Below are 14,346 nucleotides of genomic sequence, written 5' to 3'. Positions count from 1 at the left end.
CATCTAAAGCAGGGGTCCTCAAACTTTTTAAACAGGGGGCCAGTTCACTGTCCCTTAGACTGTTGGAGAGTGTGCACTGTGGGCCCGGGACGAGTTGGCTTCTAAGCAGGACAGGCAGCGGCGGCATCTGGCAGGCCTGATAAATGTCCTTGGCGGGCAGCATGTGGCCTGTGGGCTGTAGTTTGAGGACACCTGATCTAGAGGCTCTACTAGAGAAGGATCTGCTTCCTTCCTTGACTGGTTGTTAGTAGCATTCAGTTCCTTTTGATTGTTAGCTAAGAGCTTCTCCCCACCCAGCCTCAGCTGTCAGCTGGGGCCCAGATCTTAGTGACTAGATGGTGCTTGCAGTTCCATGTGGAGTTCTACATCATGGCCACTTGCTCACTCACAGCCAGCAAGGGAGAGAGACTCCAGCAAGATGGGCCTTACAGTCTTCTGTAAGATAATCATGTATCTCCCATCACCTGTGCATATACTGTTGATTAGAAGTAAGTCACAGTCCCTGCCCACACATGAGAAGAGAGAGGGCATCACACAAGGGCATGAATACCAGGAGGTGGGGATCATGGAGGCCACCTGTCAGTGGCCAGTCTGCCTCCCACAGGCGGTTACTGGTTACTGTGGCTATAGAACAATCACTCTTTTCCTGATTTTGTGGATGTAGAGCAACCGTGGTGGCATACACTGCTGTTGGGAATTTAAAATGGTAACACTTTGGAAAATGGCTTGGCAGTTTCTTGAAAAGTTGAACACTTACCATATGATCCAGCCATTCCACTCCTAGTTACCCAAGAGAAATGAAAACAACCCACAGAAAGACTTGTATATAAATGTTCATAGCAGCTTTATTCATAATATCCTCAAAGTAGAAATGATCTAAATGTCCATCAACAGATGAGGGGATAAACTAAGTAAGATATATCCATATAGTGGAATATTTTTCAGTAATAAAAAGGAACAGACTAGTTATATACACAACAATGTAGATGATTCTCAAAACCATCATGCTGAAAGAAGCAGGCAAAGAAAGAGTACTTCCTGTATGATTCCACTTATATAACATTGTAGAAATGCAAATTAATCTGTAGTTCTCAAAAGCAAAGCAGTTTTGCCTAGAGTGAGAGGTAGAGGGAGAGATGGACTTCAAAGAGACACCTGGAAACTTCTGGGGGTGATGGATATGTTCTGTATCTTAATAGTGGTGGTGGTTCATAAGTGTACACATCTGTCATACTCAAATTGTGCACCTTAAAAGAATGCACTTATCGTAGGCCGGGCGTGGTGGCTCACACTTGTAATCCTAGCACTCTGGGAGGCTGAGGCGGGAGGTCAGGAGTTCAAGACCAGCAAGAGCGAGATCCCATCTCTACTAAAAATACAAAGAAATTAGCTGGACAACTAAAAATATATAGAAAAAATCAGCTGGGCATGGTGGCACATGCCTGTAGTCTCAGCTACTAGGGAGGGTGAGGATCGCTTGAATCCAGGAGTTTGAAGTTGCTGAGAGCTAGGCTGATGCCATGGCACTCTAGCCCAGGCAACAGAGTGAGAGTGTCTCAAACAACAACAAAAAAAGAATGTAGTTATTGTACCTAAATTATAACTCAAAAAATTTTATTAAGAACACAAATTAAATGAGATTCAACAGAGACATTTGTAGTTCTACACACTTGGAAGAGGAAGTAATGCTGATATTGAGTACAGGTAATTTTGAACAAAATTTTCTTTGAGACAGAGTCTCACTCTGTTGCTGGAGCTAGAGGACCATGGCATGAGCCTAGCTCACAGCAACCTCAAACTCTTGGGCTCCTGGGCTCTAAGCTCCTCGGCTAATTTTTTAAACATATATATATATATATATATATATATATATATTAGTTGGCTAATTAATTTCTTTCTATTTTAAGCAGAGATGGGGTCTGCTCTTGCTCAGGCTGGTCTCAAACTCCTGAGCTTAAACAATCCGCCCACCTCTGCCTCCCAGAGTGCTAGGATTACAGGCGTGAGCCACCATGCCTGGAAAAATTTCAATACAATAATATTCTCATCTCTCTTGTGCATTAGCTAAAAAAGAAATGGAGCTACTTGAAACATTTTACATATTAATTCATTTCCAAGGCAGTTATTAGTTTGGTCCTAATAGAATGAAGATGTTACTTATCATTAAAAATCACTAGTGATGTTGAGCATTTTTAACATTTATTGGCCACTTGATTTTCTTTTTCTTTCAATTGCCTGTTTGTGTCCTAATTTTTCTATTAGGTCGTTCTTCGTAGCTCATTTATTTACACGCCTGTGTGCCTCATCAGTCTGGGAGCTCCGTGGAGACACCTGTATCATATTTCTTTCTCTATCCTCGGCTTAGTACACTGTTTGGTATTTAATTTAGGAAATGTTTATTTAAATTGAACTGAATGATCCTAATTCATTCTCATAAGTACTTGGAAACTTTAACATTATTACTTCTGTTTTACAGAGGAAGAAGGTAAGACATAGGTGGAGTAATTTGCAGTCACACACTGCTAAATGGTAGCATTGGGAGGGTTACCCAGGACTTCTGATTCTAAACCACAGATTTACTGAAATTGTCCCCCATCCTTTCCAGAGATGTTTGCCTGGGCCCCGTCTTCCTCACGATAGAAGTGAGCAAAGAGCAATCTCCGCTAGGCGCATGCGTCCTTTCCTTTTCCCACAGTAGGTACAGAGACACATCCTCTTACGCTTTGCTTTCCTTTTGGCCCCCGCGACTCGCCATCGTCCGTGCGGAGGCGATCGCTAGTTGAAGTGATGGCGACTGGAACGCCAGATTCTCAAGCACGGTTTGGTCAGTCCGTGAAGGGGCTTCTCACCGAGAAGGTGAACACCTGTGGTACTGACGTGATCGCGCTCACCAAGCAGGTGCTGAAGGGCTCCCGGAGCTCCGAGGTGAGCTGGGAGTCAACTCGCCCGGCCTAATGCTCCGGGAACTCGCAGTCTTTCATAGCTGTGGAAGAGGGTCGCGTTGCATCCTGGGGCAAGAGTAGGGCTCGTTAGCCGAGGGTGCGTGTTGCATTCTGGGTTGTGTAGTCTCTTTGCTTAGGGTTAGCGTCTTGAGGGCGAAGGGAGAGAAACAATGTCTTGGGAATCTGCTTTACAACAAAGATAGCTGCGAGAGGGCAGATGAGCGATGTTCCTAACCAATTCCTCATTCGTTTTTCGGCGTTGTCTCTAGTGCAGATTGGTTCCTTTCAGCCCCCAAATTCCTCATGGTTTTGCCTTCAAATAACCCACATTCTTTCCACACTTTTGTGCATCACCTGTCTATGGGCTTATTCTTTTCTTATTTGTCTTTCTGGGCACATTCTTGGTTTTCTGTTTCTTAGATTAGCTTTCTCCTTTCCTCTGTTTTCTCCTTCTCCATACTCTAGTTGGTTCCGTGGATGGAATTATTTGATAGGTTTTCTCCCCAGAAAGTTTTATATATGTACTCCCTGTCTCTCTCCAAAAACAGACCTATCTGTTGAACTCCTACATAGATTCCTGTTCACTCAACAGGAATGAAAATATATGTCCACACAAAGATTTGTACATGTTCTTAGCACCTTTATTTATGATAGCGCCAAACTGGAAATAACCCAAATGCCCATTGACAGGTGAATGGATAAATGAAATGGGACCAGTGACCCAGCCATTCCACTCCTAGTTATTTACCCAAGAGGAATGAAAGCATATGTCCATCATTGTGTTAGATAAAGCAACCCAGCACATACCATCTAAGATTTCCAGTTTTGGAACATCTTGAATACATCTGTAAAACAATCTGAGCCTAGAATCTTTTTAGATTTCTATTAATTACCCCTCTTCCCCACAGGCTTTTTCACACTCTTGCTCATCATTTACCTCAATAAAAGTTTATCTTATCTACTTCAATAAGTGTTTCCTATTTTGAACTTAGTTTTCATAGTGATAGCAGTTCTTTCTGTCTTTTTACTTATATTTCATTAGTTTCCATATTGTTTCATTAAGTTATGTAGTTGCAGTATCAAGCATTGTATGTCCACAAGTCTTTTGACTTGTATATAAGTTTTTATGGGACCTTTACTCATATTAGTTTGGAGCCCAGTAGACTTGTATTTACAGAATTGGCTTTAGTGTTGTGTCCTTTCTTAGCTTTTATTGATAGTGACTACAAAAAACAACTGTATGAAGAAGATGTTTGTATTTACCATAATACTATTGTTGAAGTTAGTGACCTGGTGATCCCAAACATGATTTGTGTGAGGTCTCATATGATACACTGTTTTTTATAATTCAGTATCAGAGGAAAGTTTATCTATTCTGAAGAACTTAATCGTGCCTGTTGCCAAGCAATAAGAATTATGCAACTTACTGTGTTTCACTTTTTGCCTTGGTTGCATACAAGTTCCTATGTCAGTCTTAGTGGTAAATATATTTACTTCTCCTTTCATGAATTCTAGATTCTATTTCTGTTTTTTAAAAAATCTGCGTATGTGTGTAAATATACACATAGTTATAAATTGTCTTGAATCTATTTTTGGGAAAATATATAAATTTAAAAAAATAGATAGTATTCATAGGTAACTACCTGTAAATATTGAACATATTCATCATAACAAACTTACATTTATTGATTGATATTTTGAGACAGGGTCTTATTCTATTGATTAATTGAGACAGGATCTTACTCTGTTGCCCAGGCTATAGTGCAGTGGTGTCATCATAGCTCACTGCAACCTCAAAATCTTGGGCTCCAGTGATCCTCCTGCCTCAGCCTCCTAAGTAGCTGGAAGTACAGATGTGTGCTACCATGCCTGGCTAATTTTTCTATTTTTTGTAGAGACAGGGTCTTTTTTTTCATTTATTTTTTTCAGCATATTATGGGGGTATGAATGTTAAGGTTACATATATTGTCCTTGTCCCCCCTCCCTCCGAGACAGGGTCTTGGTATGTTGCTCAGGCTGCTCTTGAACTCTTGGGCTCAAGCAATTCTCCTGCCTCAGCCTTCCATAGTGCTAGGATTACAGGCATAGGCCACCATGCCTGGCCAAAACTTACATTTATTGACCATTTAATATGTGCTGGAAACCACTGTCTTTTATGTAGTTTAATCATTAAGTCTTCAGATTTGCTACTTAAAAGAGGTACTTTTCTTACAGAGAGGATATAGAGAGGAATTTAACTTGTTCAAGATCACACCTAGCTAGGAAGGAATAGAGCTAGGATTCAAAGCTAGGCATACTGGTTCTAGGCTCACACTCTTGGATACTACCTCCTGTGTGGTACTGGCTGGATTAAATGGCCAAAAAGCCACTATGCCACCATTGATTGCCCCAGTGTAGCTTGCTCCTTCCTGTTCCTCCTCCTTATGAACTTTTCATGTGGGCTGCTTCTGAGTAGATTTATTATTTTTATTTTTTATTTTGGCATATATTCTGAGTAGATTTAGATTGGGTGCTCAGTGAATGGTGTGGATTGAGTGAAACTGAAATCAATCCAGCTTTCTGGGACAGGGTTGACATATCATCTCTCAATTTTCTGGACTTCATCTTTTTATTGGATCTCTTAAATGGCACTTATCAACTTACAATATTGCTTTGTTCTACTGTTACTTATGTACTTTTGCCATTTCCTTTACTAGACTGTGAAGTTATTAGAGTGTCTTATTAATTTTCAATCCCTCTTATCCCATAGAGCATTACCTCTTGAACAGTCTCCATTTGGGTATTTTGTTTATTAACTGACAATTTGCATGTGTAAAACACTCATTCCACAGCATTTATTTAACAAATATTTATTGTGTGTCTGCTATGTTCCAGAAACTGTTCTAAGTACCAGGGATAAACAAAACTAAATCCCTATACTAAGGAACCTTACATGTTAGTGAAGAGACAGACAGTAAACAAATGAAACATAAAAACAATCAAGTGGTGGTAAATGCTGTGAAGAAAAATAAACCTAGGAATGAAAGTGATGAAGTGAGTGACGAAAGGGTTTATTTTAAACAGGGTGGTCAGGGAAGGGCTTTCTGGGAAGGTGACATTTGAGCAGACAGTTGGATGAAGTGAGCTAGCTAGCTCTGTTGATATCTAGAGGCAGAGAGTTCAAAGTGGTGGAAATGACAAAGGCGAAGGCCTTGAGATGGGAATGTGTGCCAGGAATGTAAGGAGGCCAGTATGTCTGGAGCACAAAGTAAGGGAAAACACACTTACGCCCACAGCACAGTGAATGCTTATGACTAATAGGCTACTCTCTTGCACCCCTGCACTTCTGCCCCTCCATTTGAGTTGTGTACTTAGTGAGGGTCCAGTGTATTTTTTCCTGAACACAATGTATGCATGATGCTTATACTTGCAATTGCAGCTACATAATTTAATAAAACAATATGGAAAATGATGAAATCTTAGTGTTAACAAAAAGGGTTTATAGGTATATTCAGGATGTTCTTCCACTTTAAAACAAGCCTGGAAATCTTAAATGATATGTAATATGTCTGGTAGTTTATGTAAGAAAGTGATGCAGAGATCCTTTTGTAGTTCATAAGCGTGATGGTTGAGTGTTCATGCGCATGTGAGAGATGTACCTCCCTCAAACTTTGTTATGACGTCGACACATTGCCCATCTGACATGGAAGGAAAAAAAAAGGGAAAATGATGCAGAATGCCAATGAATATATCATCAACGAAAAGACCTTGGCCTTATAACAGCCCCTCCATTACAGGCAATCACAAGTCTCATCACGTCTGTTTTCTATGACATCCCTTTTCTTTCCCCCAGTTGCCACTTCTGTGTTTCTGGCCACCCTCATTGTTTGCCTGGAGTTCTGCAGTGTCCTTCTAACCAGTCTCTGTCCTTGTTCCCCACTCTAGTGCATCTGCTTACTATACTTCTCAAACAATAAATCTGATCATGCCACTTTTCTGTAAAATTACACATAAGATGAATTCTAAACCCTAATGTTCAGGTCAGCTAAGAAGTCACTTCTTTTAGGAGCCCTCCCTGAACCTCTGCAATGGGTTAGACGCCCTGCCTCCCTGCATGTTCCCAGGGCATCCAGTGCTTCCTCATCAGTACTTACTATAAGGTGCTTGCTGTAAGTGCCTTTGTCCCCTCCAGATGGTGAGCCCTGTTAGTACTCTTTTCCAGAGTCCTGGCATATTGTAAGCACTCAATACTTTTTTTTTCCAGAATAAAATAAAAATAGTTACGTATGGTTCCAAAAGGCATGAGAATGAAAGAAACAAAACAAAACAACAACAACAAAAAATAGTTACGTATGGGATGGGGGAATGAACGGAATGGAAGGGACAGAGATGGAAAGCCCTACTTTATCGTTTTGGCTTTAGAAGCACAGAAGGGTTTACTAATTTTAAAATTTAAATTAAAAAGAAAAATGAATAAATAAATGTTGCTGCCCAGGGGCAGGAATCTCAGAACTGCAGCAATGCTGAAGTTCCCAGTTAATTTGAAGTGCCAGCCTTCTTTTCCAAGAATCTCTGTGGCCCTACAGAACATGGAAGGGTTGGTAGGATACACGTAACAATAGCTCCTTTTATTATGCTTGTGTGGCTGGATTTAGGTATGCCAGAAGCAGAATGCAGCCTTAGGCCAGAAATCTCTGCTGGTCTCTGCCTCCAAGTGCAGTCTCTGTCAGCTCTGCCTTGACCCATGGGCCACCCAGCTGAATCCAGAGTTTAGTGTTTCTCTCTTGATCTCAGGGCCCATTGAACTCAGTGACCTCATTAAAATCTCCCTTGAACATTTCTCCTTTTCTCTTCCCTGGCTCCATCTGGCTGTCTTTTATTGGGTGGGTGGGTTGGGGGGTTCCCACTTTAAGCCTCAAGCTTCTTCTCATGCCTCCCCCCTTCATTCCATTTCTAAACAGCTATATTCCTTCTGACCTTTTCAGCCAGGTCCCAATTCCTGCTCCCTCACTCCTCTCAAAGCACCACAAATCTCAAATCTGCCTTTAAAGAATCAGAAGGTAGGTTCTCTCACTGGGCTTGTGGAGCCAAAGGTTTTTATAGACTTCTCTCAGCACCTGATGAATACACTCTGCAGAGAGCTCAGCAGTTAGGAAACACTTGATTTCTCATGTGGTAGCTTTTGGAACAGATGTCAGGCTCATGCCAGAACCACTATAGTGTCAATGAAATTAATTTTCAACATGAACAAATGGAAAATTATCCTCCATTACATTTTTTTTTTCTTTTTTTATTTTTTGGTGCCCATATAGGTAATTATCTCCATTACATTTTGAGTGTTTGTGGTTATGTAGGGTGGAAGAGTGGGTGCGGGGAGCAGAGGGTAGTGGTATAACAGCTGCAGAGAAGATTATAGGAAGTTTGGGAATTTTGATTATTACCATTTTATTTTTGTCTTCCAGCTGCTAGGTCAGGCAGCTCGAAACATGGTACTGCAGGAAGATGCCATCTTGCACTCAGAAGATGTAAGAAACAATTTTTCTTTAATTTTCATTTTAGCATATTATGGGGCACTAATGTTTAGGTTACATATATTGCCTTTGCCCCATCCAAGTCAGAGCTTCAAGCGTGTCCATCCCTCAGACAGTGCGCGCCACACCCATTAGATGTGAATATACCCATCCCTTCCTACCCCCTCCTATCTGCCTGACACCTGATGGATGTTACTACTATATGTGCACTTAAGTGTTGATCAGTTAATACCAATTTGATGGTGAGTACATGTGCTGCTTGTTTTTCCATCCTTGTGATACTTCACTTAGTAGAATAGAGATGATTTTTTTTTTATGATTTGGGTTTTATTACAGTTTGTGTGGCTATAAGGAAGTGGAATGTTGTGTTTCTCTCTCTTTTTTAATGCAGAGTTTAAGGAAAATGGCAATAATAACAACACATCTTCAGTACCAGTAAGTATGCCCTTTCCAGCAACTACTTGCTGCGAAATCATTACCCTTGGCCTGGTTTCATGGCCTATGTGCTTCAGCACATTTTCCCGTGGAGGCAGGAGTGGGAAAGGTGGAGAAGATGCCTGAGACTCAGAAGCAGTTGGAGTAGGCGGTGAGATCAAGAGCAGGGCCAGCTTCCATGAACCTCCCATGTTATTTAATAATTTGAGGGCTCCCCAGAGGGAGAGACTCACATAAAGGCAAGGCCCATGCCAGGACAACTGGTTTATCAGAATGATAAATATTCTGTGATAAATATCACTATGAGAGAATTCATCAGTATTAGACTCTTTCCTGGGGAGTCTGCTCCTCTGTGAGGGAATCACGTGTATCCTACATTTCCACATGTGACACAGCACCAGCTACATATAAATCATCTAGGAGTTTTCAAAATCTAGAGACTCTTCTCCGTTGTAACTTTGCATAAAATTATAATTTGCTTTTCATCTTATTTCATGTCTTATATTTTATGTAGCTGATATTATACTTACGTATCTATTGGAAATATATGGTTGGGAATTTAACTCTTGATATTTAAATAGCTGTTTGTCATATTCATTCTTTGGGGATCTACATCTTAGGTATGTGACCATTTGAATCTGTACACTCAGATGTAATTTGAGCCATGCATGTGGTTTGATGGGCCACATCCCTCACTCTGAAAACATATTATTACCTCTTTAGGTTTAGAATCCTTTTCAGCAGCTCCGCACTCAGATAGGAAACGCTGTTCAATAGTTAGGATAGGATTGACAGAAATATAGAATGTGACATAAGCTGGAAATTTGTTCTGCCTATGCTGTATACGTCTGACCAGTTTACTGGGTTTTCTTATGTTTATTTTCCTCTTTCCTTTTCTGATTTAGGCAAGAAGCTATTCAGAAGAAGTAAGTAAACCCAAAGGCAGGAGAGTAGGAAACCAACTGAAGCAGGCTGGGAGGAATTATACTGCTGGGCCCAGGACCTATATAAAACTCTGGTTAACACATGTCCTTAAATTGACATAAGCTCTGGAATAGCTCTTTCAGGATTTAAAGAATACAATGTATTTCAAAGGCATGCAATGACTCAATTCACTGCTAGTATAGGCTTTCTAAAAGTTACAGGGTATAAATGCCAACCTTAAGGAGTAGAAAGAAAACCTTTTACATTAGTAATATTCATGAAGTAGAGTAAATGTGCTAAAACCATTAAATAGCCTTGTTTTCTAAAGTGGTTTAAATGTGTCCCTTGCCATATTGTTTATACTACTAAGTGGCATTGCAAACTTTTCTTCACAGTTTAAACACTTCTGGGACCCAAGTGGACCAATATAAATTTTTATTCAGCTGCAACAGTATTTATACAGTAAAATATAAATAGTTTGTACAAAGAGATGTCTTCATTATTCATTTCAGATAAACTCTTTCTCTATTCTAATTTCTAGTGTTGAACAGTCGTCAGATCTACAAGACCAGTTGAATCATCTGTTGAAATAAAATGGCATATAAGAGCACAATAGCACTTCTTTGCCTAATGCTGAGGAGGAAATATCTTACACAACCATAATGCTCTGGGTTTAGTTTTCTATTTTCTTCTCCAAAAGTTAAGTTATCAAAGATTTGTGTTGATGTACAGTTTCTCCTGAAAAGAAACTAGGTGGGGGCTGAATTTTGGAAACAGTTTGCAAATTGGACTAACCCATCCTCTTCCTGAATTTTTTAAGTTACTCTAATTGTTTAAATTAAAAGACATCTTAGTTTTTCCTATAGAATTGTTTTTTAGACAGGATCTTGCTGTGTTGTCCAGGCTGATCTGGAACTCCTGGCCTCAAGCAGTCCTCCTGCCTCAACCTCCCTAGTAGCTGGGATTATAGGTGCCAGCCACTGTGCCCAGCTTCAGAACTTTTAATGTGTCAAAAGCCATATTTTCTAAATTGCAATACTTAAGCAAATACTGAGTATCAAAAATGGATCTATTGTGAACACATGAGAATGATTAACATTCTTTTAAAAGACTTTTAAAATTTTAATCATTCATTTAGGAAATATTTTAATTTGATGGTCACCAAATGGTGATAGGTAATACCTGGTTGTTTTCTTTTCTACTAACTCAGAGGAGATACTTACTTTATTTGTTGTAGCAAATTCCTAAATGAAAATTAGGCAAGTGGTATCATATCTGCCCAGCTGCAGCCTCTTGCCTTGACCTGCATTCCTAGCATTTCTTTATTGTTGTTATCTTTGATTAAGTGACCTTGAGTTCATTTTGTACTTTTGCTAATCATCAGCAAATTCATTTGTATGATGTTACTGCCAAATGTGAAGGCAATTGATTGATCATGAATTATGAGTGATTGTGGCATGGGATTGTGCAATGGTAAAATCCTTAACATTTCGATTTATGTTTATTGAATTCATCTTGTTAAATGATAATTACCATGAGTCTGTTGTCAAACCTGAATATCTTTGTTTGAATTTAAAATGGAACTCTATCTTGTTGTAGTTTAGGTCTTTACTTAGTAAGGGAATTGAGAGAAAGCTAACATAAGAAAATAGTGTTTTCACTGAAAGAAAAAAGAGCAACCCTAGAAAGATATACACCTATTATGTACTCATAATAAAAAAGAAAAAAGAGCAAATAAGAGTCAGTTCATTTTAATTCATATTGTTATTGTCAAATCAACTAAGCATATCTGATTACATTTCTGTCTCATTATTCACATGGACATTAACTTAAGGTTAAAAAAACTAGCTGTGGGCCTGGCGTGGTGGCTCATGCCTATAATCCTAGCACTCTGGAAGGCCGAGGCGGGTGGATTGCTTCGAGGTCAGGAGTTCGAAACTAGCCTGAGCAAGAGTGAGACCCCCGTCTCTACTATAAATAGAAATAAATTAATTGGCCAACTAGTAAATATAGAAAAAATTAGCCAGGCATGGTAGCATGCCTGTGGTCCTAGCTACTCGGGAAGCTGAGGCAGTAGGATCACTTGAGCCCAGGAGATTGAGGTTGCTGTGAGCTAGGCTGACGCCATGGCACTCACTTTAGCCCGGGCAACAAAGTGAGACTCTGTCTCAAAAAAAAAAAAAAACAAAACTAGGCGTGCAAGGTCTGCAAAGGCATTCACTTATGCATTAATTCTATAAACATGTATCAGTAATTATAATATTAATGTAAATGGGCTCAATTTACCTTTAAAAAGAAAGGGCACCAATTTAGGAGACAAAACTTGGTCTAACCATTACAGGAAACAAATAAATACTTAAGATAACAAAATGAAGGTAATGTCTAAGTTTTCTTTATGCTGGAACAAATATTAAAGAAGCAATGATTGCTTATGTTGTATCTGTTCAAATAAATTTCACAATCAAAATTTTAATAGTGAATAAAGATACAAGTTAGTCACCGAATTTAGTCACTTCAAAGAATATAACTCCAAAATACATGAAGGAAAAGTAGCAAGAAATGTGAAAACAGGTGGAAATGTATACATATACATAATTCAATGGTTTATTTTTTGTAGAAATAAACAACATACATGAATAAATGGTGATCAAAAATATGGAAACATGGCCGGGCGTGGTGGCTCTCTGGGAGGCCGAGGAGGGCAGATTGCTCAAGGTCAGGAGTTTGAAACCAGCCTAAGCAAGAGCGAGACCCCGTCTCTACTATAAATAGAAACAAATTAATTGGCCAACTAATATATATAGAAAAAATTAGCCGGGCGTGGTGGTGCATGCCTGTAGTCCCAACTACTCGGGAGGCTGACGCAGCAGAATCGCTTGAGCCCAGGAGTTTGAGGTTGCTGTGAGCTAGGCTGACGCCACGGCACTCACTCTAGCCTGGGCAACAAAGTGAGACTCTGTCTCAAAAAAAAAAAAAAAAATATGGAAACAAAAAATATTAAGTAACATCTAGATTGTAGAGGATAATATTTTTAAAATAATGAAAATTCAAATTCCATGCAAAGTCCATGTACGTGATGATACCAAAGCAGTACTAGAAGAAAATAATCATGCTTTTAATCTCTGTATTAGGGATAAGAGTGGCAACAGGGGGAGGCGGGGAAATGGGCATTTATTGAAACCTTAAAATCTGTACCCCCATAATATGCCAAAATAAAAAAAAATAATTAAAAAAAAAAAAAAAGAGTGGCAACAAATGTTTTTTTTTTTAATTTTAAAATATATAATTTAATTTTTCTTAAAATTATTTTTCTAATATCTTCTGCTCTTTTAGGTTTTTGTTTTTTTTTTTAAAGGGCTTTATGGTTAGATTTTAGAATGAAAATAAAAGAAATAAAAATAGAAATAATAAAACTAAGCATGAATAACAAAAATTAGAAAAGATATAAAAACCATTAAATAGTTCTTATAGATAAAATTGGTAAAATGTCAGTTCAACCATAAAAGAACAAATCACTAAATTAATAATTGAGTACGAGATATATAAATCAATTAGATTTGAAAAGCATTGTCTTTCAGCTTGCTGCTGAAAATTTGATTAATATGAAAATGTCTGGTTCCTTATAAAGATGTATAAAACTGGCATTTAAAAGAAAATATGTCCAAATTGGTTATGAGAAATAATTCATATATTGTCAAAGAATAAGCAATTAAAATAGTGTTTGCTTGTGATAGGTTTCCTTAGACTTTTCTAGAGTGTCACAGAACAAATCATTTTCATATACTCCCAGGATAAAGAAAATGATAGTAAGATGCTAATTCTTTTGATGAAATAAATGTAATTTTTATTTTAAAAAATAAAAAGCAAGATGATGTAAGAAAAGTTAGGTGATTCTTTTTTATAAATATGGATGTAGGCCGGCACGGTGGCTCATGCCTGTAATCTAGCACTCTGGGAGGCCCAGGTGGGTAGATCGCTCAAGGTCAGGAGTTCGAAACCAGCCTGAGCAAGAGTGAGACCCCCATCTCTACTAAAAATAGAAAGAACTTAATTGGCCAACTAAAAATATATAGAAAAAAATTAGCGGGGCATGGTAGCACATGCCTACAGTCCCAGCTACTCGGGAGGCTGAAGCAAATGACTCTTGAGCCCAGGAGTTTGAGGTTGCTATGAGCTAGGCTTACGCCACAGCACTCTAGCCTGAGTAACAGAGTAAGACTCTGTCTCAAAAAAAAAAAAAAAAAAAATATATATATATATATATGGATATAAAAATACTGAAAAAACCTTAGAAAAATTGAATAGAGAAATATTTTGAATAATAACTCAAGTAATTTCAGAATTGCAAAGTTGAAACAATAGCTACAAAACACATTACATTAATAAGAAATAATAAAATCTTATATCACTATAATATACACCAAAAAGGCATTTAAAATTCAACTTTGATTTCAAATAAAAAAACAACAAGAATTTATTTCATTCTAATGAGTATATTTTATTTTATTTTATTATTATTTTTTTTATTTTTATTT

The 14,346-nt window shown here is 38.4% G+C and overlaps 2 protein-coding genes and 1 non-coding gene across 3 annotated transcripts in view; all 3 read left to right on the top strand.

Moving 5' to 3' along the window:
- SFXN2 (sideroflexin 2) overlaps positions 1–8,891 on the top strand; it is a 113,664-nt gene extending 104,773 nt beyond the window's left edge. Inside the window, exons 18-19 of the mRNA XM_076009816.1 lie at positions 8,384–8,446; positions 8,844–8,891. The gene's annotated coding sequence lies outside the window, so the exon portion shown is untranslated. The remainder of the gene's footprint in view (positions 1–8,383; positions 8,447–8,843) is intronic.
- On the top strand, positions 2,723–12,315 carry BORCS7 (BLOC-1 related complex subunit 7). The gene is made up of 5 exons (XM_012770228.3): positions 2,723–2,925; positions 8,384–8,446; positions 8,844–8,887; positions 9,793–9,813; positions 10,353–12,315. Exons 1-5 carry the CDS (start codon positions 2,788–2,790, stop codon positions 10,402–10,404), a joined length of 318 nt encoding a protein of 105 aa, XP_012625682.1. The 5' UTR covers positions 2,723–2,787; the 3' UTR covers positions 10,405–12,315.
- Positions 6,522–6,625, top strand: LOC142875827 (small nucleolar RNA U13). The gene has a single exon (XR_012923108.1). It is a non-coding gene; the product is annotated as a small nucleolar RNA U13 (small nucleolar RNA).
- Positions 12,316–14,346: the final 2,031 nt, after the last annotated feature.

Source organism: Microcebus murinus, chromosome 14 (assembly GCF_040939455.1).
Source record: "Microcebus murinus isolate Inina chromosome 14, M.murinus_Inina_mat1.0, whole genome shotgun sequence".
Taxonomy (NCBI): domain Eukaryota; kingdom Metazoa; phylum Chordata; class Mammalia; order Primates; family Cheirogaleidae; genus Microcebus; species Microcebus murinus.
This window is presented reverse-complemented; position numbering and strand designations above follow the sequence as displayed.

What these genes read in the sequence shown, in the direction of transcription:
- BORCS7 (XM_012770228.3), top strand. Translation starts at nt 2,788, where the DNA reads ATGGCGACTGGAACGCCAGATTCTCAAGCACGGTTTGGTCAGTCCGTG. An exon ending in AGGGCTCCCGGAGCTCCGAG is followed by an intron (nt 2,926 to 8,383) that starts GTGAGCTGGGAG and finishes TTTGTCTTCCAG; the next exon opens with CTGCTAGGTCAGGCAGCTCG. An exon ending in CCATCTTGCACTCAGAAGAT is followed by an intron (nt 8,447 to 8,843) that starts GTAAGAAACAAT and finishes TTTTTAATGCAG; the next exon opens with AGTTTAAGGAAAATGGCAAT.